General features: G+C 45.4%; 1 protein-coding gene across 3 annotated transcripts in view; it reads left to right on the forward strand.

Annotated features, from left to right (window-relative positions):
• LOC142495586 (uncharacterized) overlaps nucleotides 1-21755 on the forward strand; it is a 72630-nt gene that overhangs the window by 48470 nt on the left and 2405 nt on the right. Inside the window, exons 2-5 of one of the 3 annotated variants that reach the window (XM_075601258.1) lie at nucleotides 15877-15993; nucleotides 16879-16996; nucleotides 18031-18157; nucleotides 19261-19362. In XM_075601258.1, the coding sequence (XP_075457373.1) occupies nucleotides 16892-16996; nucleotides 18031-18157; nucleotides 19261-19362 (334 nt within the window). In that variant the 5' untranslated portion in view covers nucleotides 15877-15993; nucleotides 16879-16891. Of the gene's footprint in view, nucleotides 1-14835; nucleotides 14913-15876; nucleotides 15994-16878; nucleotides 16997-18030; nucleotides 18158-19260; nucleotides 19363-21755 lie in introns of those variants that run through there. The other 2 variants (XM_075601261.1, XM_075601259.1) reach the window with 2 other exon arrangements.

A 21755-nucleotide genomic window follows, 5' to 3' on the forward strand; every position in this document is an offset into this window, starting at 1 on the left:
TGGTGGGGGAACAGTGAGGGATGAGGTGGGGGAACAGTGAGGGATGAGGTGGGGGCGCAGTAAGGGATGGGGTGGGGGCGCAGTAAGGGATGGGGTGGGGGCGCAGTAAGGGATGGGGTGGGGGCGCAATGAGCGATGAGGTGGGGGTGTAGTGAGGGATGGGGCGCAGTGAGGGATGGGGCACAGTGAGGAATGGGGTGGGGGGGCAGTGAGGGAAGTGGTGGGGGCACAGTGAGGAATGGGGAGCGCAGTGTGGAGTGGAGGGGAGCAGTGAGGGAAGGCGGAGGGCACAGTGAGGGATGGGGTGGGTGCACAGTGAGGAATGGGGGGGTGCAGTGAAGGATGGGGGCGCAATGAGGAATGAGGTTGGTGCAGTGAGGGACGGGGTGGCGCAGTGATAGATGGTGGGGCGAAGTGAGGGACAGGGTGGCGCAGTGATAGACGGCGGGCGCAGTGAGGGATGGGGTAGTGAAGGACTGGGGAGGGGGCAATGCGGGGACAGGGAGGAAGCAGTGAGGGACAGAGGGGGTACAATGAACGACGGGGGGCGCAGTGAGGGACGGGGTAGTGAAGGACTGGAGAGGGGTTGACAGGCAAGGGTAACCAGGCTTCCTAATAAAGGTTAAACCCTCTGGTTTAGCTTGGGTCCCGTGGGTCCCTGGCAGCTACCAGCACTGTAAGCCAAGGGCCAGGTACATGTACATGTAACATTAAAGTGAGCCCTGCTTTTCCAATTTCCATGTTCCCTTTTCCCCAGATTCATGAAACTTGCCGTGTGTAAGTTTTAGGTGGTTATTTGGGTAAGAATGCAATTCTTTTTGTTTGCAGGAGTTCGGGGTCCGGAGCTACCTTCATTCTACCCGGCGTGCAGGAACTATTTGCCGGTAGAATTACGACGGGGCTGTCCAGCATCCCCCAGACTCCTGAGTTTTGAGCCCCAATCTCCCAGTCCTAAGTCCCTTACAGTCATGAGTCTTCCCAATGTCCCCCATGGATTAAAGTATATTTTATTAGGATTGATACATTTCTTATAAGGCTCTATGCAGCTTGCCCGGGCAACCAGTTAAGTTGCCAACAAGTCTGCATAGGGTCCGTAGTTCAAAGGGGAGAGAATGTCCAGAGGTGTGAAAAGGTTTGGTGAGCAATGAAAGAGCGAATGGCCAAGTCCAGAGAACAAAGGGCACCCTGCAGGGACACCTTTTGTAGTTTCCAGACTTGGTTGAGCCGGCCCTGCAGGTGGCAATGAGTTAGCCAGGGAGGATGAAGCTATAGAGTCTGCTCTCCTTTTGGCTAAAATCATATTTCCTGCGCACCCGGCTTTTCGAGCCTGCTGGGCATGCCTACTCTGACGTCAGCCGGGGTCAAGCCCCTCTTTCTATTGGCTGATGGGGAGGAATTCCAACGCTACGATTGGCTGCTCCTTTCCCCTCTGTTCTGGGGATAGCCCAACTGAGTGTATGTAAGGTGCTGACCAAAGAGGGAGCAAGTCAATCCAAGCCAACCAATGAGGTTAGTCGATCACTTTTCAAAGTTGCTCTGTTCGAAATAACAGAGCGTCCGGCTTCGTTTGGAAGTCTGAAAAGTTTGCCTCGCAGAGACTAAGTCCTGTCATTTGTGCCCAAGTTCTCAAAATCAAACAGAGCGGTCACGGCTAGGAACTGAAGCCGAAAAGAGGACCAGGAGAACTGAGGGTATATACCAGTCAGGGTAAGCTCATTCAAGCAGTTGAAAGCCTAGATTCCCCCCCCCCCCCCCCAGATCCCCAGTAAGTGTATTTTAAACTGTTCCTTGTATATTTCTTCTTGTTGTACGTGGGTTTATCGAAATAAACGCAATTTGTTTTTATTATCTTGTTCTGCCTAATGAATGTTCCCGTGAATGCTGCCGTAATGAATGTAATATATAAATGGTGTAAAAAGTACCTGGTCTCCCGTGATAAGGGGGCAATGAGGGGACGGGGAGGAAGCAGTGAGGGACGGGGAGGGGGGCGCAGTGAGGGATGGGGTGGTGCAGTGAGGGACGGGGGAAAGCAGTAAGGGACGGGGGGCTCAGCGAGGGATGGGGGGTGCATTGAGGGATGGGGTAGTGAAGGACTGGGCAAGGGGCAATGAGGGGACAGGGAGGAAGAAGTGAGGGATTGGGGGGGGCGCGGTGAGGGACAGGGGGGGCACAGTGAGGGACGGGGGGCATGGTGAGGGATGGCGAGTGCATTGAGGGATGGGGTAGTGATGGACTGGGGAGGGGGCAATGAGGGGACAGGAAGGAAGCAGTGAGGGACAGAAAGGGGACAGGGAATGACTACGGGGCAGGGAGGAATGGCGGGGGCTGTGAAGAATGGGTGGGCAGTGAGTTGGAGGAGAGGGCTGTGAGGGGACGGGGAGGAAGCAGTGAGGGACAGGGTGGCGCAGTGAGGACGGGTTGGTGCAGTGAGGGATGGGGGGTCGCATTGAGGAATGGGGTAGTGAAGGACTGGGCAGGGGGCAATGAGGGGACAGGGAGGAAGAAGTGAGGGATTGGGGGGGGCGCGGTGAGGGACAGGGGGGGCGCAGTGAGGGACGGGGGGCATGGTGAGGGATGGGGGGTGCATTGAGGGATGGGGTAGTGATGGACTGGGGAGGGGGCTATGAGGGGACAGGAAGGAAGCAGTGAGGGACAGAAAGGGGACGGAATGACTACGGGGCAGGGAGGAATGGCGGGGGCTGTGAAGAATGGGTGGGCAGTGAGTTGGAGGAGAGGGCTGTGAGGGGACGGGGAGGAAGCAGTGAGGGACAGGAAGGGGACAGGGAAGGACTATGGGGCAGGGAGGAATGGTAGGGGCAGTGAAGGATGGGTGGGCAGTGAGTTGGAGGAGGGGGCTATGAGGGGACGGGGAGGAAGCATTGAGGGACAGGGTGTTAGATAGTTACATAGTAGATGAGGTTGAAAAAAGACTTCCGTCCATCAAGTTCAACCTATCCTAAATTTAGACAACAGATATTTTATCATATATCTATACTTATTGATCCAGAGGAAGGCAAACAAAAAAACCCCAGAGTCCCATCACCCAATGATATCTCATAAGGGGAAAAATAAATTCCTTCCTGACTCCAAGAAGGCGATCGGATTAATCCCTGGATGAACAACCTTCCCATGTATACTTATTTGGTATATCCCTGTATACCTTTCCTTTCTAAAAAGATGTCCAACCTTTTTTTTGAACAAATCTATTGTATCTGCCATCACAGTCTCCATGGGTAATGAATTCCACATTTTAACTGCCCTTACTGTAAAGAACCCTTTCCTTTGTTGCTGGTGAAATCTCCTTTCCTCCAACCTTAAGGGATGCCCCCGAGTCCTATGTACTGCCCTTGGGATGAATGGTTCTTTTGAAAGCTCCTTGTATTGCCCCCGAATATATTTGTATGTAGTTATCATATTCCCTCTTAGACGCCTCTTTTCTAATGTAAATAAATCTAATTTAGCTAGTCTCTCCTCATAAGTTAGATTGTCCATCCCCCTTATAAATTTGGTGGCTCTTCTCTGCACTCTCTCTAGTTCCATAATGTATTTTCTTAGGATTGGTGCCCAAAATTGTACTCCATATTCAGGGTGTGTTTTTAATAATGCTTTGTAAAGGGGCATAATTATGTTTACTTCCCTTCCATCCATTGCCCGTTTGATGCAAGATAAGATCTTGTTTGCCTTTGCAGCTACTGCATGACTTTGAGCACTATTGCTAAGCCTGCTGTCTACAAGCACTCCTAAATCCTTCTCCATCAAGGATTCCGCCAATATACAGTATCTCCATTTAATTTGTATGTCGCCTTTTTATTCTTGTATCCCAAATAGATAACCTTACACCAGTCTCTCCAAGTCCTTCTGAAGAGAAATTACATCCTGCTCTGATTCTATTACCTTACACAATTTAGTATAATCAGCAAAGATGGAGACTTTGCTCTCGATGCCAACCTCAAGGTCATTAATAAACAAGTTGAAAAGCAACGATCCCTGAGGTACTCCACTCACGACTTTAGCCCAACCTGAAAAAGTTCCATTTATGACAACCGTTTGTTGTCTGTCTTTTACAAGAACAAAAAGAGGAGGTATGGAGTCCTCCCCCGAGATCCTCAGTGACTGCACGCAGGGCTAGGTAATTAGCTGGGCTCAAATGCCCAAAGTACAAAAAGGTTAGATCAACCTAATTACAGGTAAGTCACTGCGCCCATCACTGTGGGCGGACAATTACCACTAAAACGCCGGATGGCAAAATAACAAATTTTTAATTAATATTCAAAAGCACATAACACAATACACTAACTCTAAACGGATAAAATCAATTAAAATATGAAAATAACTGGTGTGCTTGCAGTGCTAGCAATAGGTGAGTTACCAAAAGAACTATATGTGGGAGGTACAGCAATTAAGTGGTTAATTCACAGATGAGTGCTACAAATCAATAACCCCTCACGTTGGTAGCTCCAGTGTGCATATAGAGTTTATGTGGTAATTGCATACATTCAAAGCACATATATTTCCATTGATGTGCACACAATCAGGTGTCCCTCTATAACATATGTTGATACACAGTGTCTGGGACATGAGAATGATACAAATTACTCAATCAGGCTAAATGCTGCACACTGCTGAATCGTTGATTAAGCGCTGCATGTTGCGGTGGCTATATACTAAATAAATAAATAAAGTGTCTTGTAGCCATGTTCACTCGCGTTAGCATGAAGTATGCATAGATACCAGCACTTAGATCAGTGATTCTCTAGCATGAAAGTGACCCGCAGCAGCCGAACAGCAGGGGACTGATCTCACTAGTTATGTTCCTCCTCCACGACGTCAACGTAGTGACGTCATGCCGACGTACGTTTCGCGCGTGAGTGGACCTGCGCTTTCTCAAGGTGGGAGGTATTCGTGTAGAGAAGCGCTGTCCTTTTATATGCTTATGTTAAGTGGTGGGAGGTAACAAAACCTCCTTCATTAGGGCTGGAGCCCATATACCTGTAATGTCAGACTGTCCCCTCTCGGGGATGATGATAGGAAGAAAAATAAAATGTTTATTTTACTGTGTGTCCTCTTATTGGTTCCTCAAGTTTTAATGCTTATGCCTCTAAAGCGCTCACGATGACTGCATATCTTAATGTCCCCATGTACATGTTATTCCTGAACACTGGGTAAGCAGTGAGAGTTGTCATGGCATATATGTTGAGCAATAAACAATAAACAACACGTGTACAATTCCTTGTTTCAATGCAAAGTGTATCTAGCAAAGATTACTCTGTATCTCAGATCCCTATTGCATGCAATAGACTTTGTATTTATACACATAGAGAACAATTACTCTGTATATGTACCTCTCTCGTATAGCAACATTTAACCCCATCCTGATTCGTAAGTGTATTCCCACTGATTAGTATGTTCTAACAGTGTAGGAATGTCCTACCCTACTTGCCCGCCCCGAGGGTCAAAACGGGCACCTAATTTAAACTGTATACCATACACCCCCCATAAGAATGTCATATGTTTGTTATGTGTAATGTAACAGTGGGTGTAGGATTGTGGGTAGCATATAATTCTGTCCGCCCATAAGGTCAATACGGACATGGTTGCTTAGGGCTTGTTAGTTAAAGTAAAACTCTTACATTGATAAGTAAGCAGAGTGTTGCTAAATGAAAGAGGTATATATATAGCCTTCATTAAGGCCTATAGGGCTGAGAGTTTTCAGTTTGTATATCCACTTGCATTCGGTCTGCAAGAGGACCTTGTTCCAGTCACCCTTGCGTTGACCCCAAGGGATGTGTTGAATGCCAATAAACCTTAGTCTATCACTGTTCCCTTCGTGTTCAGTTATAACATGTCTTGCAAGTGGGGTATCTTTCTGGTTTCTGATAGACCCCAGGTGTTCGAGTATCCTGATTTCAAATTGTCTAAAGGTTTTCCCTACGTAGAGTTTACCGCAAGAGCAAATACTGTAATTAGGTATATAACCCCCTCTGTGGTGCAGTTGATGTATTCTTTTATTTTGAATACTTGCCTGTTGTCAGAGTCTGAAAATTCAATTGTTTTAGGCACAAATTTGCACGCTTTGCACTTCCCACAGGGATAGGACCCCTTGGGTTTTTGGTCCAGCTATGTAGTCCTCTCTTTACTTTGGTAATGACTTCTCACTAGGATGTCCTTGAGGTTTCTACTCCTCCTACTCGTGAGTTTAGGTGTAGTTGATAATACCCCTTTTAGATCATCATCATCCAGGAGGATATGCCAGTGTTTATTAAGGATAAGATAAATTGATCCCCATTGGTCGTTGTAAGTTCCAATGAATCTTATGGGTTTGTATCCTTCTCCCACATGGCTTTGTTGTGTGGTGGCTAGAAGCTGTGTTCTTGGCGTAAGCAATGCCCTATTATATGCTTTAGTTAAACTGGCCTTGTTGTGTCCTCTCACCAGAAATCTCTCTGTTAGCTGTTTAGCCTGCTCTTTGTATTCAGGAAGAGAGGAGCAATTACGTCATACTCTAAGGTATTGGCCTGTAGGGATGGCATTTATAACGTGTTTAGGATGTTGGCTTTCTGCTCGCAGCAAACTATTAGTTGCTGTGCTCTTCCTGTATATGGTGGTCTCCAATTTCCCTGTTAGATCTTTCAGGATGCTAATGTCCAAGAAGTCTATTCTGGTTGTACTTGAAACAGTCGTTAGTTTAAGGTTGTTGGTATTTCTGTTGAGTACCGCAACAAACTCAGATAGAAGGTCCATCGTCCCTGTCCACAGAATAAAGATATCATCTATGAACCTTACCCACAGTTCTACAAAGATGGTGTAAGCTTCCAGGGCTTCGCCGAAGACCACTGTTTCCTCCCACCAGCCTAGATAGAGATTGGCGTAGGTGGGGGCACATGTGGTCCCCATAGCGGTGCCCTGGATTTGATGGTAGTATTTATTATTAAATACAAAATAGTTCTTTGTGAGGGTAAGGTTCAGAAGTTCTAAGATGAAATCATTATGTTCCACCAGGTCCTGGCCTCTAGATCGTAAAAAGTGGCCGACCGCCTGCATACCAATCTTGTGTGGGATGCTGGTATACAGCCCCTCAACATCAAGACTTACCAGGAGCGTGTTTTGGCTGGTAATGATACCGTCCAATTTAAGTAACACGTCCTTGGTGTCACGAAGGTATGAGGGTAGGGAACTGACAAATGGACGAAGTAATGTATCTACATATGTACTGGCATGCGATGTCAAATTACCAATACCTGACACTATTGGTCTCCCCGGGGGGGGGCATCTTCCCCTTATGCAATTTTGGCAGATGATAAAAAGTTGCCACTTTCGGGTTCTTAATATATAGATACTCAAACTCCTTGTTTGTAATTAGTTTGTTGCTCTTCCCTGTTTCAAGTATAAGGAGTAACTCTTTCTGAAACCGCAGTGTGGGGTCACTGTCAAGCACTGCGACCCCAATGTTATGTGTAATGTAACAGTGGGTGTAGGATTGTGGGTAGCATATAATTCTGTCCGCCCATAAGGTCAATACGGACATGGTTGCTTAGGGCTTGTTAGTTAAAGTAAAACTCTTACATTGATAAGTAAGCAGAGTGTTGCTAAATGAAAGAGGTATATATATAGCCTTCATTAAGGCCTATAGGGCTGAGAGTTTTCAGTTTGTATATCCACTTGCATTCGGTCTGCAAGAGGACCTTGTTCCAGTCACCCTTGCGTTGACCCCAAGGGATGTGTTGAATGCCAATAAACCTTAGTCTATCACTGTTCCCTTCGTGTTCAGTTATAACATGTCTTGCAAGTGGGGTATCTTTCTGGTTTCTGATAGACCCCAGGTGTTCGAGTATCCTGATTTTAAATTGTCTAAAGGTTTTCCCTACGTAGAGTTTACCGCAAGAGCAAATAATTAGGTATATAACCCCCTCTGTGGTGCAGTTGATGTATTCTTTTATTTTGAATACTTGCCTGTTGTCAGAGTCTGAAAATTCAATTGTTTTAGGCACAAATTTGCACGCTTTGCACTTCCCACAGGGATAGGACCCCTTGGGTTTTTGGTCCAGCCATGTAGTCCTCTCTTTACTTTGGTAATGACTTCTCACTAGGATGTCCTTGAGGTTTCTACTCCTCCTACTCGTGAGTTTAGGTGTAGTTGATAATACCCCTTTTAGATCATCATCATCCAGGAGGATATGCCAGTGTTTATTAAGGATACGATAAATTGATCCCCATTGGTCGTTGTAAGTTCCAATGAATCTTATGGGTTTGTATCCTTCTCCCACATGGCTTTGTTGTGTGGTGGCTAGAAGCTGTGTTCTTGGCGTAAGAGAGTGGGAATTTCCCTGCAAGCCAATCACCAATTTGCCAGTATTATAAAGCCAGACGAGCACCTTTTCTCAGTCTGTAAAGGGACATGCGCCAACCTGGCACCTCTGCCTCTTTGCATACAGAGCCCACCTGCTGTCCAGGATGCACAGAGTGTGGGATCTGGAAAATGGTGGCCAGATAGCCCTGTGTTAGCCCAGGATGTGGGTACTCAAGTAGAACTGCAGTACCCCTCCTGTTCTAACACCTTGGCGTCCCTGAGGCTTTCAAGTCCTGACTTCTCACAGAGCCATAGGCACCAAGCTTGGTAGCCATCTGGTCTGCTTGAAATCCATGACTTGGAAATCCCACAGTTCATTTACAGGTTCCCAGTACATATACCTATTAAATATAATCCTTTAATAAAATATACTGTGTCCTGTCTTGTGTGTGGTAAAATATACAAGTCCCTGTTCTGGTATCAGGGATGGAGTGAGTGTATATATTCCCTACATTCACTAGCCTCATACTTGGCACACTTTAGAAAAATAACTTTTAAAACTTTTACACACACGAACCACTCTCAGCTTTATCACTTAGCTGGAGTGCCCCCCTGAACCCCAATACTAGGTGCAGGGTATCTGGGCATGTATCTGGGTACCACTCTTTATACTAGGGACCCCTCTGTCTACTAGGGACCAGTGTGTGATTGCAGGTATACATTAACCACTTCATACCCGGTTACCTTGTCTGGAAGATGCTGCAGCAGGAATACAGGCGGTGAGTCGTAATAGTGCTTTCAGATTCAGAGTTTGCCCGGATCAATGTGTTTGGCTGGATCCGAGAATCTCACTCGATTCGCTGATTCAATTTCTGGGACATCCCATAACTCTGTAACCCCGATACATAGCCATATTCTGTTAAGACTTTCTCTGACAAACCCACTCTGAAACTTACAGCCTAGAAATCTCCCGGTCACAGCATCCCAGGAAAGGCAAAACACACAGAAATCTTTAATGTCGCATAATTTGCACACAGTCACAGTAATGCATTTAGGAAATATGGGTCCAAGAGCTGACACTCTAGGACCCCAACACACGGATCAGGGGTAACCAAGTGGGCTGAAACTTTATTAGAGAGCCTGGTTAACCCCTTCACCGTTACAGTCTTAACACACAATTTGTACCCACCATAGGAGTGCACAAAGGCGGAGAAATACACACGGTTTTAGGGGTAGCCAGCTGGGCTTCACCTGTATTATGTGATAATAATTGTTTCATTCTCACTTTTTTGTTGTTCCATATAAAGTTTATCATTTTTGCCTGTAGATCCTATATATCTCTAACCCTTATTTGCACTGGCAGGGTATGAAATAAATACAAAATTATTTTGGGCAAATTCATTTTAATAGAGTTTATTCTACCTATCCAAGATATGTGATATCTGGACCATTCCTCCAACTCTTTTTTCAGGGTTCTTATCATTATGGGATAGTTCATCTCGTATATATAGTTTCTTATGCATTGGTTAGCAGAATGTCAAGGTACCATATATCCCGGGGCTTCCATTTAAAGTCAACATTTAGTTTTAGAAGTTTCACTTGTTCCTGTGGGATATTTTTATTTAGGGCTTCATTATTTATTTTGAATTATGAAACACCAACAAGTTGCTAAATATTCTGCAGGCAAGACGAATAGAAGGGGCGATGAAGGGCATCCCTGTCTTGTGTCATTTGTGATAGATATTTTATCAGTATGCATGTTCAGGTAACATACCTTAGCCATGGGATCAGAATATTGGGAAGATATAGCTTTCATAAATTTGCCCCATAATCCGAAAGCTTTAAGTGTCTCGAACATATAGCCCCAAACAATACAATCAAATACTTTTTCTGCATCTAGTGCTAGCAACATTGATAGTGTATGATTTTGTTTAGCTATTTGGATCAAGTCAATTGTCCTTCTTGTGTTGTCCGCTGCTTGACATTCCCGTATGAACCCTGCCTGATCTGCATCTATCAACTGTAGGAGATACCCATTTAGTCTAGTGGCTATTATTTTAGAGAATATTTTAAGATCATTATTGATCAGTGAAATTGGTCTGTAGATTTTACATTGTGTAAAGTCTTTACCTTCATTTTGTATTAATATTATTTCCATGCCAACATTGTCTGTGGAAACTACTCTCCCTCTAAAATGTTGTTACATAGTTACATAGTAGATGAGGTTGAAAAAAGACATACGTCCATCAAGTTCAACCTATCTCAAATTTTGATGACAGATACTCAATCCTATATCCCTATTTACAGTATATTAATCCAGAGGAAGGCAAACAAAAAACCCCATTGAAATATCATCCAAAGATTTCTCAGGGGAAAAATAAATTCCTTCGTGATGCCAAGAATTGGCAATCGGATTACTCTCTGGATCAACATCCTCCCCATGTTTACTTATTTGGTATATCCCTGTATACCTTTCCTTTCTAAAAAGATATCCAACCTTTTTTTTAACATATCTATTGTATCTGCCATTGCAGTCTCCATGGGTAATGAATTCCACATTTTAACTGCCCTTACTGTAAAGAACCCTTTCCTTTGTTGCTGATGAAATCTCCTTTCCTCCAACTTTAAGGTATGACCCGTGTCCTCTGTACTGCCCTTGGGATGAATAGTTCATATTGTTAGAGATATTTACTAGATATAGCTAATAGCTAATATTTGTGATAATGTCTTAGAATATTGGAATTCTTCAACCCTTTTATTGTTTCTAAAACTTCTTCTAATGTTATTAGTTGAGATAATATTTTTATGTCTTGTGGTAATAATCTGGGTAGTTCCGCTTTTCTTAATATAATTTGTCTGTTTTTCCTGAACATTGTTCCTTTTGTCTAATTTCTTCCCATTGTATAGTTCTCGGTAGAAGTTGGTAAATTCGTTGGCTATTTTATAGGGGTTTGCTGTGTCCCATTTTCCTTTTTTATACTTTGTATCCTAGATTGTACCCTGCTGTTACGTAGTCTAGTGGCCAGCATTGTATCAGCTTTATTGATTTTTTTTTTAATGTTGTCTTGTCCATGCCATAGCTTTTTGAGCTTTGTCGGATAGACAGATATTTAATTTCCCTCTGAGGTCTCATAATTCTCTTTCGGTTGTTGTATTATGACTTACTTTGTGCACTTCTTATAGTTTTTTTTCCCTGCAAACTCAGTATTTGTTTCTGTCTCTCCCTTTTTCTACTGCATGTGTTGCGATGCTTATAATCTTGCCTCGTATCATGGCCTTATGGGTAAAAGGGTGATGTCACACTTCCCTCATTGTCCTGGAAATATGTGTTTGCTAGCAACTTCTGATAGGATTTCTGGAATAGTGATTCGTTCAATCTCCATATACATCTACTTAGTATAGTACGTATGTTGTGAATCTGAATTTCTACTGGGGCATGATCTGACCCGGTTATTGGGTGTATTATAGCTTTTGTTACTTTTTTGCGATCAGGAGGGAATCCACAAATATATAATCTATCCAAGTGTATACTTTGTGAGGTGCTGAGTAGAAGGAGAAATCTTTCTTCTGCTGGTTAATTTCCCTCCAAGCATCTCTTAAATCAAATTCTTGATGTCCTTCTTTTAACACTTTTCTTTCCTAAGTGTCATGAGTGTACTTGGACAAGTTTAGATCTATCGTGTTTTCCGCTTAGAGTTATATTGAAGTCTCCTACCATAATTATACTCTTACCCATTATCCTAAATAATTATACCTTCTCTTATTTTCATTTGGTGCTTAAACATTTACCAACGTTATCTGTATGTCTTCTATGTTACATGTGAGTATTAAATATCTTCCTTCTGGATCTTCCATCTCAATCTGTACTCTGATTGATTGGAAGCTCCTTCTCCATAGAAAAGATAGCCCTCAGTGGCTATGTAAGGAGCGCTGCCGATCACAGTAACAGAACATCTTTGGAGTTTGACGGTGATTCATCTGGTAGGATATTCAAAAGTTGCTATTGCGAGAATAGCACTTTGAGATACCATGACGAAAAGCGGACAGGGTAACCCTACCTGAAGCAGGCCCCTGCACCTAGTCGAGGCTAGTGTCTTCCCCCCATGCCCCCAGTTGGTGAGTGTACTCTGTAGTTGTGTATTTTGTTATGTCTGCTGGCTTGCCAGAATAAACTCTGTTTATTCAACTTCTTTGTCCCGTCTGGTGATAGTGATCCTGAGGTGGGGGGTTACTGTAAGGATCCATGAATCGCACCGCCCTTGGCGCGCTCCCCACTTACCCCAACCCGCGACTGGTTGCTCCGCTTCCTCCGCCTCCTGCAGCACGTCATGTGCGCCAGCTACTACCAGACATTGTACTACGGTGCGTGCGCATCCCACATGGAGGTAAATACTGTATCTTCTGTCCCTGCATCCAGGTTGCGCCCACGCGCTGATGTCACTGGTGCGCAGCGCGCGCTCAGTGCACCCAGGTACCGCATCACCAGTTATCGTCAGGAATCCTTCCCACACCTGTCTCCTGCACCTGATCTCCCAATCACAGCCGTCGCTGCTGACGCGCCTCCACTCTGCTGCCTAGTCATTGGCTCCTATTTTCCTTATATGCTCAGCCTGCCCTCTTGCACATTGGCTGAGCATAAACCTTTGTATTTTGCGAAGTGTTCTCTGCTACCTTTGCCTCCACAGTCTTGTCTTGCTCCTTGGTTCCTAGCTCTTTGTTCTTGACCTCGGCTATCTCTCTGGACTCCGCTCTTCTATACTCCTGACCCCTGCTACCAACGAGGATCCGTATCTCTCCAACCCCGACCTCGGCAAAGTATCACGACAATCCACATCTCTCCAATCCTGCCCACGGCTAAAAGTACCTGCAACGATCCGCACTTCTCCAACCCCGAACTCGGCAAGTATCTTTGACTATCCTTACTTCTCCAAACCCGACCCGGCCACCTCGACCAATCTACACTCAAGACGCGCACCCGCGGCTGTGGGTGGCGTTATATATCTATCCCCACTTCGGCCTCGCGGTCATGCCTTGTTTGTGGTGAGCACTCCGTAACAGTAACACCCCTATCCCCTCCCTAAAGGATAAGGGGGTCACACCCAAAAAATAAACATAGTTCCAATTGTATTGCTCTCCACTTGTGGGTGTGTGGGTGCTCGGTAGTTTATCTTATTCTTCTCAGGGTGCTGAAGGTTCGTTAAGGCTCTTGGCAAGGAGTAAAACGAAGAAAACGGGCGCCAGGAACTTTCCATTTTTATTAACAGCAACTTGCAGAAACATGACTATTTTTCAGTATTTTAAGATCGTTGTACTCCAGGTAACTCATAGCATGACTTGGCGGCTGAAATTCCTAGCAGTCCCACTCAGGTCTCCTTCTAACCCCTGCAATAACACCCCACCCCTCTGTGGTGATGTACCTCCCTGGGACATACTGGTCTCTACGCTCCCCCCTCCCCCAACACTGGGATACTTGCCCTACTTACAGGCTAGGTGAGACCCCCTCCACTGGTTCCTCCTGGGATCTGAGGCAAAATAATTGAACCCTACCATTTATAACCTGGGTTCCCCACCCCTGTTGCTGGGCGAATAAAAAGGTAGTCTCAACATTATAATAAGATCATCCCATATCAGGCAACTTCCAGAATTAAGGCGGTGCCAGACAATTAACCTTTAAAATGATACATTAAATACACAGAATGTGCAATATACTAAGGCCTAGTGAAGAATTAACCGCTTAACTGCCTTAGGGACCACGACTCACTGGGATAAAATTTAGCAAGAGAGGCGCACACACACAAACAAACAAAGAAGCGCATGCTCCAACAATAATTACATTTAATTTAAATATCAAAATAGCAACGTTTTGTAAAAAAAACCACAATAACGAGCTTCTGTAATCACCTGATTGAAACTTTTAGAGATTGCTGAGGAGCCTGGCAATTTAATAACAGTTTAACAGCAAGAAAAATAATCTCTTCTACTAACCTCTGATCAGGACCCTACTGCAGCTACACCTCTCTGAACAATTACCAGTTGGTTAATTACCAGACTAAAAGTTTCAATCAGGTGATTTATTTACAGAAGTTGGTGTGTTCTTTTAACCACATCTTAAAAAAGTTATGGTGGGTTAAAAAGTGACAGAAACCCTCCCCCGTATAGCAGGGGTGCAGAAACTTCTGGTGCTGCACCCCCTTGCCTGCTCTCCCCCAGTGCTCGCACCCCCCTGCGACATCATTTGATGCCGCGTTGCCATGGCGACAGGCGTCAAATGACGCTACGGGTTATGTGACATCACATCACTCCGTGGCGTCATTTGATGCCGCATTGCCATAGCGATGCGTCACCTGAAGCCGGCTGAATCACAGTAAGTGAGTTACAGAGGCCTTGTGCGGTCCTCTGGCATTTCATTTAAATGCCTTGGGGAAGAGCCACTGTAACCGCCGTGTCCCCCCCGCCCCCAAAAAAAAAATCACATGACCCCCAGTTTGCGCACCCCTGCCGTATAACATACATTTGAAGCAAAAGGTGACACCATGTGCTCATTTGCATGTCATTTCCCAGAATCCCTTGCTGCAGCGGAAGCACTGTATGCTAGGTCATTTGACGCCGCATTGCCAAAGACAAGGTAAGAGACATTGCAGAGGCCACAGGGATCCCCTGGCATTTAATTAAAATGCCGTGGGGAAGAGCGTGGGGCTGCTGAAAACACTGTGGCCCCCCCTGAAAAATCTTGCGCCCCCCACTTTGCACACCCCTGTGCTAGGAGGTAATGGTGAAAAACAGGGTTGCAGACTTTTCTGGGATATGTGACTGTGCTCACAAGCGATTTTTTTTCATTTGCTTTATTCTTTTAGAAAACTCCTATTTTTATATTTAAATTAAATTGTAATTAAATGACAGAGCATGCGCTTTTTTGTTTTATTATTTTATTGTGGATGATGATAAGGGACATTGATTTTTGATGAATATCACTAATTTTCATGTTTCACTTCACTTTGGATATTTTAGCATAGTTACATAGTAGAAGAGGTTAAAAAAAGACATTCCTACATCAAGTTCAAGCTATGCTAAATTTAGACGACAGATACTTTATCCTATATCCGTACTTATAGTATATTGATCCAAAGTATACATCCATTTGAGTATATACACATTTTTGATCATTATGTTTTTTTATGCATATTAAGAATTCATATAAGACATTATAGCTTAGATCAGGGGTGCGCAAACTTTTTGCCCTGCACCCCCCTGCCTGCTCCCCCCAGTGCCCGCATCCCCCCTTAACTTGTCTAGAGCGTCAAATGTCGCCGCGGGGTCATGCGAAATCACGTGACACTGCGTTGCCATGGTGACGTGTCACCCAAAGCCGTTTAAGTCAAGGTAAGAGAATTTACAGAGGCCTCTCGTGGTCCCACAGCATTTACTTTAAATGCTTTGGGGAAGAGCGCGGGTCTCTGTAAGCGCCGCAGCCCCCAGTTTGCACACCCCTGACTTAGAACATATATTGCTGGATGCTGTTTAACATTGTGAGCAGAAATCATCACTGCAATGTTTCTTATCTCTTACTGCAAATCCCTGTCTCCCTACAGAAGAACTACAGCTCCCAGCAACCTTTGAGGCAAGTGGAGAGCAGCCAATCAGGGGAGAGACATTGATTCACTTCCGTGGTTTGAGCTTGGCTGAGTTCCCCAGCTCAGGATTTAAAGGTAAATGGATCTTTTTGTAGCAGGGGCAGATGGGGTGATCATCATACCCTTTGGTTAGCGTCTGGGGCATTAGGAAAGCCTCTTATTACCTCCCAAGTGCTATTAGTTCTTCATTACTATAGTCAGCTGCACTCCTGGCCTCATTAGGTATCTAATTGTCTCTCTTTTACCTTTAATACCCCCTACTAGGGGCAGCTACATTGCTGGGGTCGTAAGATCTCATACTGTTCCTTCTTACCAGGGAAACCTATGTATTGGGGCTAATATGATGCTCCTTTCAACCCCCAAGAGTATGGAGTGCTTGGGTAGGACGTTCCTACCTGCGGCTTTAATACACCTCATCAGTGACAGCTGGAGTATCATGAAGAAGGGAGGCAATATGAGATCTTTTTACCAGCAGCAGTCCCGACTTTTTAAAGGAAGAGAATATGTAACAGGGAATCTTATCACCCCAAATACATATCTTTTATACAACACGTGGAGTAATACCTGTACACAAAAAAGGAACACACCTGAGATATATGCTAATTTAGATATGCATATATATCCATATATGCAGTATATTTAAATGACGTAAATTAGGATATCCCTCAGTTATTGCAGCTGTGTTCCTTTTGGTGCACAGGTATCTCTCCAAGTATTGTGGAGTGGTATATAAGTAATTTGGTATGCTAGTAAAATATTATCTCTTGCCCTCTTTCATATCTGGGTCATTATCTCTAACATTCTCCTGGTGCCTGTATGTGTCTTTCTCTAGGTCTCTTTGCATCTCTTGCTGATGCTCATTTTCGCTCAGTAATGCTCTCTCTGTTTTAGTCCCTGTGACACTCTTGTCTGTGTATTTCCCTCCGTGTCTTAATGACACTCTCTGTCTGTTTGTATCAGTGACACTCTTAGGATGTCTCAGTTGCAGTCTGTTCCTCCTGGGGTTCAGACCCTGGATATAAATCCCTGGGGCAGACATGGGATGAGCGATGTGCAGGGAATTGACACATCCTTGCAGGTAACAATACTGAGTCTATACATCATATATTACAAGTCCTGAATCCTTGTATTATGCCATATCACCATTCAGTATAACTCCTCCTATTGCTTCATATAATCCCTCCCTATAACTCCTCCTAATGCTCCATATACCATATAACTTCTCTTATCACTCAATATTCTCTTATTGCTCCATGTAATTCCTCCTATTGGTTACCATGATGGCTTTGTGTTTAGGGTATGGCTTCTTCCCATTCAAATAGCGTATAACACTGAAATGTACATGCATCCAGGGGTGTAGCTATAGCTCAGGGGCCTGCACTCTTGGGGGCCCACTCTCTTCCCCCCCCCCTCCCCTGTAGAGACAGACAGGGGGATATGCTGGTGGTATGCGGTGGCAGGCCCCGACAAAGAGAAGCCGGTAGAGGAATCAGCAAAGCAGGGGAGGAGCACCCTCTAGCAGTCTGACCCTGAAGTCTTTATAACTTCCGGTGTCTGCTGCTACAGCTCATCTGCCGGCTGCTCCTCTGATCATCTCCTCCCGCCAAAGATAGGCATGGGAGAGAGAGCTGAAGGGAAGAGAGAGACCTGGTGAGGGGGAACTGATGTTGAGGGCGGGGAAAGCTGGTGATGGGGAGCTGATGATGAGGAGGGGCGAGAGCTCGTGAGGGGGAGCTGATGAGGAGGGGCGAGAGCTCGTGTGGGGGGTAGCTGATGAGAAGGGGGAGAGCTGGTGATGGGGGGAGCTGATGAGGAGGAGGGGGGGAGAGCTGGTAAGGGTAAGAGGGTGAGGGGGCGGGAGAGCTGGTGAGGGGGAGCTGATGAGGGGGGAAGAGTTGGTGAGGGGGAGCTGATGATTAGAAAGAGGATCAGGGAGAGGATGGGAGAGGGAGAAAAAAAACCGACGGCAGTATTAATATTAATGGGGCCCTGACATTTTTTTTGCCCGATGGCTCGTCCATGTCTAGCTACGCCACTGCATGCATCCCTCAGGTTTTTCTCATTTTACCCCTGATGAAGAACACACTGACTGTGGAATTGTCTGTGCCTTAGGTACCAATAAAGTTTGATGACGTGGCAGTGTTTTTCTCGGAGGAGGAATGGGGGTATTTAGGAGAAGGGCAGAAAGAGCTATACAAGGACGTGATGATGGAGACTTATCAAACCCTCATATCTCTGGGTAATGGGATAACCCATTCATTTGAATAAATGTCAGTTCTATAAGGGGAAGGATAAAACGAAGTCTTTGTGAGACAACCGATGGATGTTGGGAGCCTGTGTGCAGGTGGATGAATGGTGGAAGCCTGTGTGACACATGCGGATAGATGTATGGGGGAAGCCTGCATGAGACATGCTGAGAATGTTGGGAGCCTGTCTAAGACATACGGATTGATGGTGAGCCTCTGTAAGATGCATGGATGGGTAGGGAGCCTTCACGAGACATGCAAATGGATGGATGGGGGCAGCCTGCGTGAGATGTGGGGAGCCTGTGTACGATGTGTGGCCAGGATGGATGGGGGAAGCCTGCATGAGATGAGTGGATAGAGGGGGAGAGCCTATGTGGGACGTGCAGATGGATGGATAGGGGAGTCTGCGTGAAACATGCGGATGGATAGGGGGAGGATAACTGACCAAGGTGTATACTTACACTAAAATTTCAATGAAGATATGTGAATACAAGTTTTTATTATTTTTGCGAGAATTGTGAGCCATGCACTTTATACACGGGATCCTGTGGTAAACATGCAGCGCCTGCTTGAGACGTGTGGATGGATTGGGGCAGATTGCATGAGACATGGATGGATGGGGGATCCTACATAATATAATGGATGGATGGGGTGAACCTGCGTGAGACGTGCAGATGGATGGGTGGAGCCTGCGTGAGACGTGCGGATGAATGGGGGGAGCCTGTGTGAGATTTGCAGATGGATGAATGGATGTGGAGATCCCGTGTCAGACATGTGAATGGATGGAGGGTGTCTGCGTGAGATGTGTGGATAGATTGGGGAGCCTGCATAACACACACGGATTGATGTCGAGAGCCTCCATAAGATGTGCGGAAGGATGGATATGGGATGCCTCTGTATGATGGATTAATGGGGGGAGCCTGTTTGAGACGTGCTCGATGGGAGTACCGTGTGAGACGTGCGAATGCATGGATAAGGGTAGTGTCTATATGAGATGTGTTGATTACTTTTAATGGCTTTTTGTCTTTTATAGGAATAAGATAAGGCTTGTTGTAAATGTACAGAAATTAAATATATTTATAATGTATACAATCAGGCTGCATCCATATAAAGCCAGAGATTATATCAAAGATTGAAGGAGAGGTGCTGTGGGGAAGAAGACAACAGGACAACAGTCTGGAGAGAAAAGGCCCTACAGGTAATATACAGTAACTACTCTGGTGAATAATAAATCTGTCATTTAAAGCAGTGATTCCCAATCTGTAACCGCTGCGGCGCCCTGGTGCGTCATGGCTTGCCTAGAGGGGCGCCGCGATTATCCTCCCCACCATCCCTCCGATTATCCCTCCTCACCATCACTCCGATTATCCCTCCCCACCATCACTCCGATTATCCTCCCCACCATCCCTCCGATTATCCCTCCCCACCATCCCTCCGATTATCCCTCCCCACCATCCCTCCGATTATCCCTCCCCACCATCCCTCCGATTATCCCTCCCCACCATCCCTCCGATTATCCCTCCCCACCATCCCTCCTTAATGCCGGCCGGGCCGCAGGGGATTGGTTGCAGGTCAGAGGAAGCCGGGGGTGGGGCTTCCGCATTGTGCAGAGCACACGGTGAGTGTGTGTGTCTGCCTTCCCGCTCCTGGCTCCTCTGTCTGCTGGTGGCTGCACGGTGTCCCGTCCCCTTCTGCCCGGGTGATAGGAGAAGGTAGGGGGGGGGGGAGAGTTGTACATTTGTCTGTCCTGGCGGTGGGTGCAAGGGGAGGCAAGGAGCCGCCTGCACGGATCTCCTGCCTTTCCCCTCCCCCTTCCTCCCCCCCAGTCACTCACATACAAACTGCCTCTGCCCTCCACTGCTCTCCACTGTGTGTGTGTGTGTGTGTGTGTGTATCAGTGGGAGTCTGGGAGAGTGTGTGTCAGAGTGTGTCAGAGTGTGTGAGAGTCCGGGAGAGTGTGTGAGAGTCTGAGAGAGTGTGTGAGTGTCTGAGAGAGTGTGTGAGAGTCTGGGAGAGTGTGTGAAGTCTGGGAGAGTGTGTGTCTGGGAAAGTGTGTGTCTGGGAGAGTGTGTGTGTGTGGGAGAGTGTGGGAGAGAGTGTGTCTGAGAGTGTGTCTGAGAGAGTGTGTGTCTGAGAGTGAGAAAGAGAGTGTGTCTGAGAGAGTGAGTGTGTCTGAGACAGTGAGTGAGTGTGAGAGAGTGAGTGTGTCTGAGAGAGTGAGAGTGTGTCTGAGAGAGTGAGTGTGTCTGAGAGAGTGAGTGTGTCTGAGAGAGTGAGTGTCTGAGAGAGTGAGTGTCTGAGAGAGTGAGAGAGAATGTGTCTGAGAGTGTGTCTGAGAGTGAGAGAGAGTGTCTGAGAGAGTGAGTGAGAGTGTGTCTGAGAGAGTGAGTGAGAGTGTGTCTGAGAGAGTGAGTGAGAGTGTGTCTGAGAGAGTGAGTGAGAGTGTGTCTGACAGAGTGAATGAGAGTGTGTCTCAGAGAGTGAGAGACAATGTGTCTGAGAGAGAGAGTGTGTCTGAGAGAGTGAGTGAGAGAGTGTGTGTCTGAGAGAGAGTGTGTCTGAGAGAGTGAGAGAGAGTGTGTCAGAGAGCGAGAGAGTGAGGTCTGAGAGAGTGTGTTTCTGTGAGAGAGAGTGTGTCTGAGAGAGTGAAAGAGTGTGTGTCTGAGAGAGTGAGAGAGAGTGTGTCTGAGAGAGTGAGAGAGTGTGTGTCTGAGAGAGTGAGAGTGTGTCTGAGAGAGTGAGAGTGTGTGTCTGAGAGAATGTGTGCCTGAGAGAGACACCAACTGCGCACTGCAACTGTTAGGTATGTATATAAAACTTTGTTTTTACTTTGGGCGCTGCGGAAAAATCCTGATCGCCTTGGGGAGCCTTGAACAGAAAAAGTTTGGGAACCACTGATTTAAAGGGATATTGTCATATCACAGGTCAAATAAATGTTTGAAATGCCTTCTTCTAATTGGTTCCTCAGAAAGATTAAATGAGCTTTAAAGCAGTGTGTTACTTATTTGTATCCAATTAAAAATAAAATGGTTTCCCTTTTCTCTGGGAACATTGAATTCAAACATATCAGCTTCTTCTGTTTATCTGTATGACTAATGACAGCTTTATAATTACTTTACAAACAGAAGACAAGGCACAGTTAACAAAGCACCTCTAGTTTTGAGGACTGACAAACTGTCAGATCACCAAAAGATAAAGATTGTAAAAACCTTAAGTTTTGTTTAGCATGAGAAATTAAAAGTTTAGTTTAAAAAAAAAATGTAAAATGCTTATATTTACTTTATAAGGCTGGAAAGATATTATCATACATAAAACAGGGCATAGATGGAAGGCATTGTATACATCCTTAGGAAGAGCACACCTTGAATACGAAGTACAGTTTTTGGCATCTCTCCATAAAAAAAAGACATTATAGAATGGGAAAAAGTGCAGAAAAGAAACACCAGATTAACTCACACTCCCCCCCATCCATCCGCACGTCTCACGAAGATAAGAGGTATGTAAAAAAAGACTATCCAAACGAGGTTTGTTTACATTAGAAAATAGGGAATATGATAACTACATTATTTACAAATATACCCAGGGTCAATA

Source organism: Ascaphus truei, chromosome 5 (genome assembly GCF_040206685.1).
Source record: "Ascaphus truei isolate aAscTru1 chromosome 5, aAscTru1.hap1, whole genome shotgun sequence".
NCBI classification, from domain to species: Eukaryota; Metazoa; Chordata; class Amphibia; order Anura; family Ascaphidae; genus Ascaphus; species Ascaphus truei.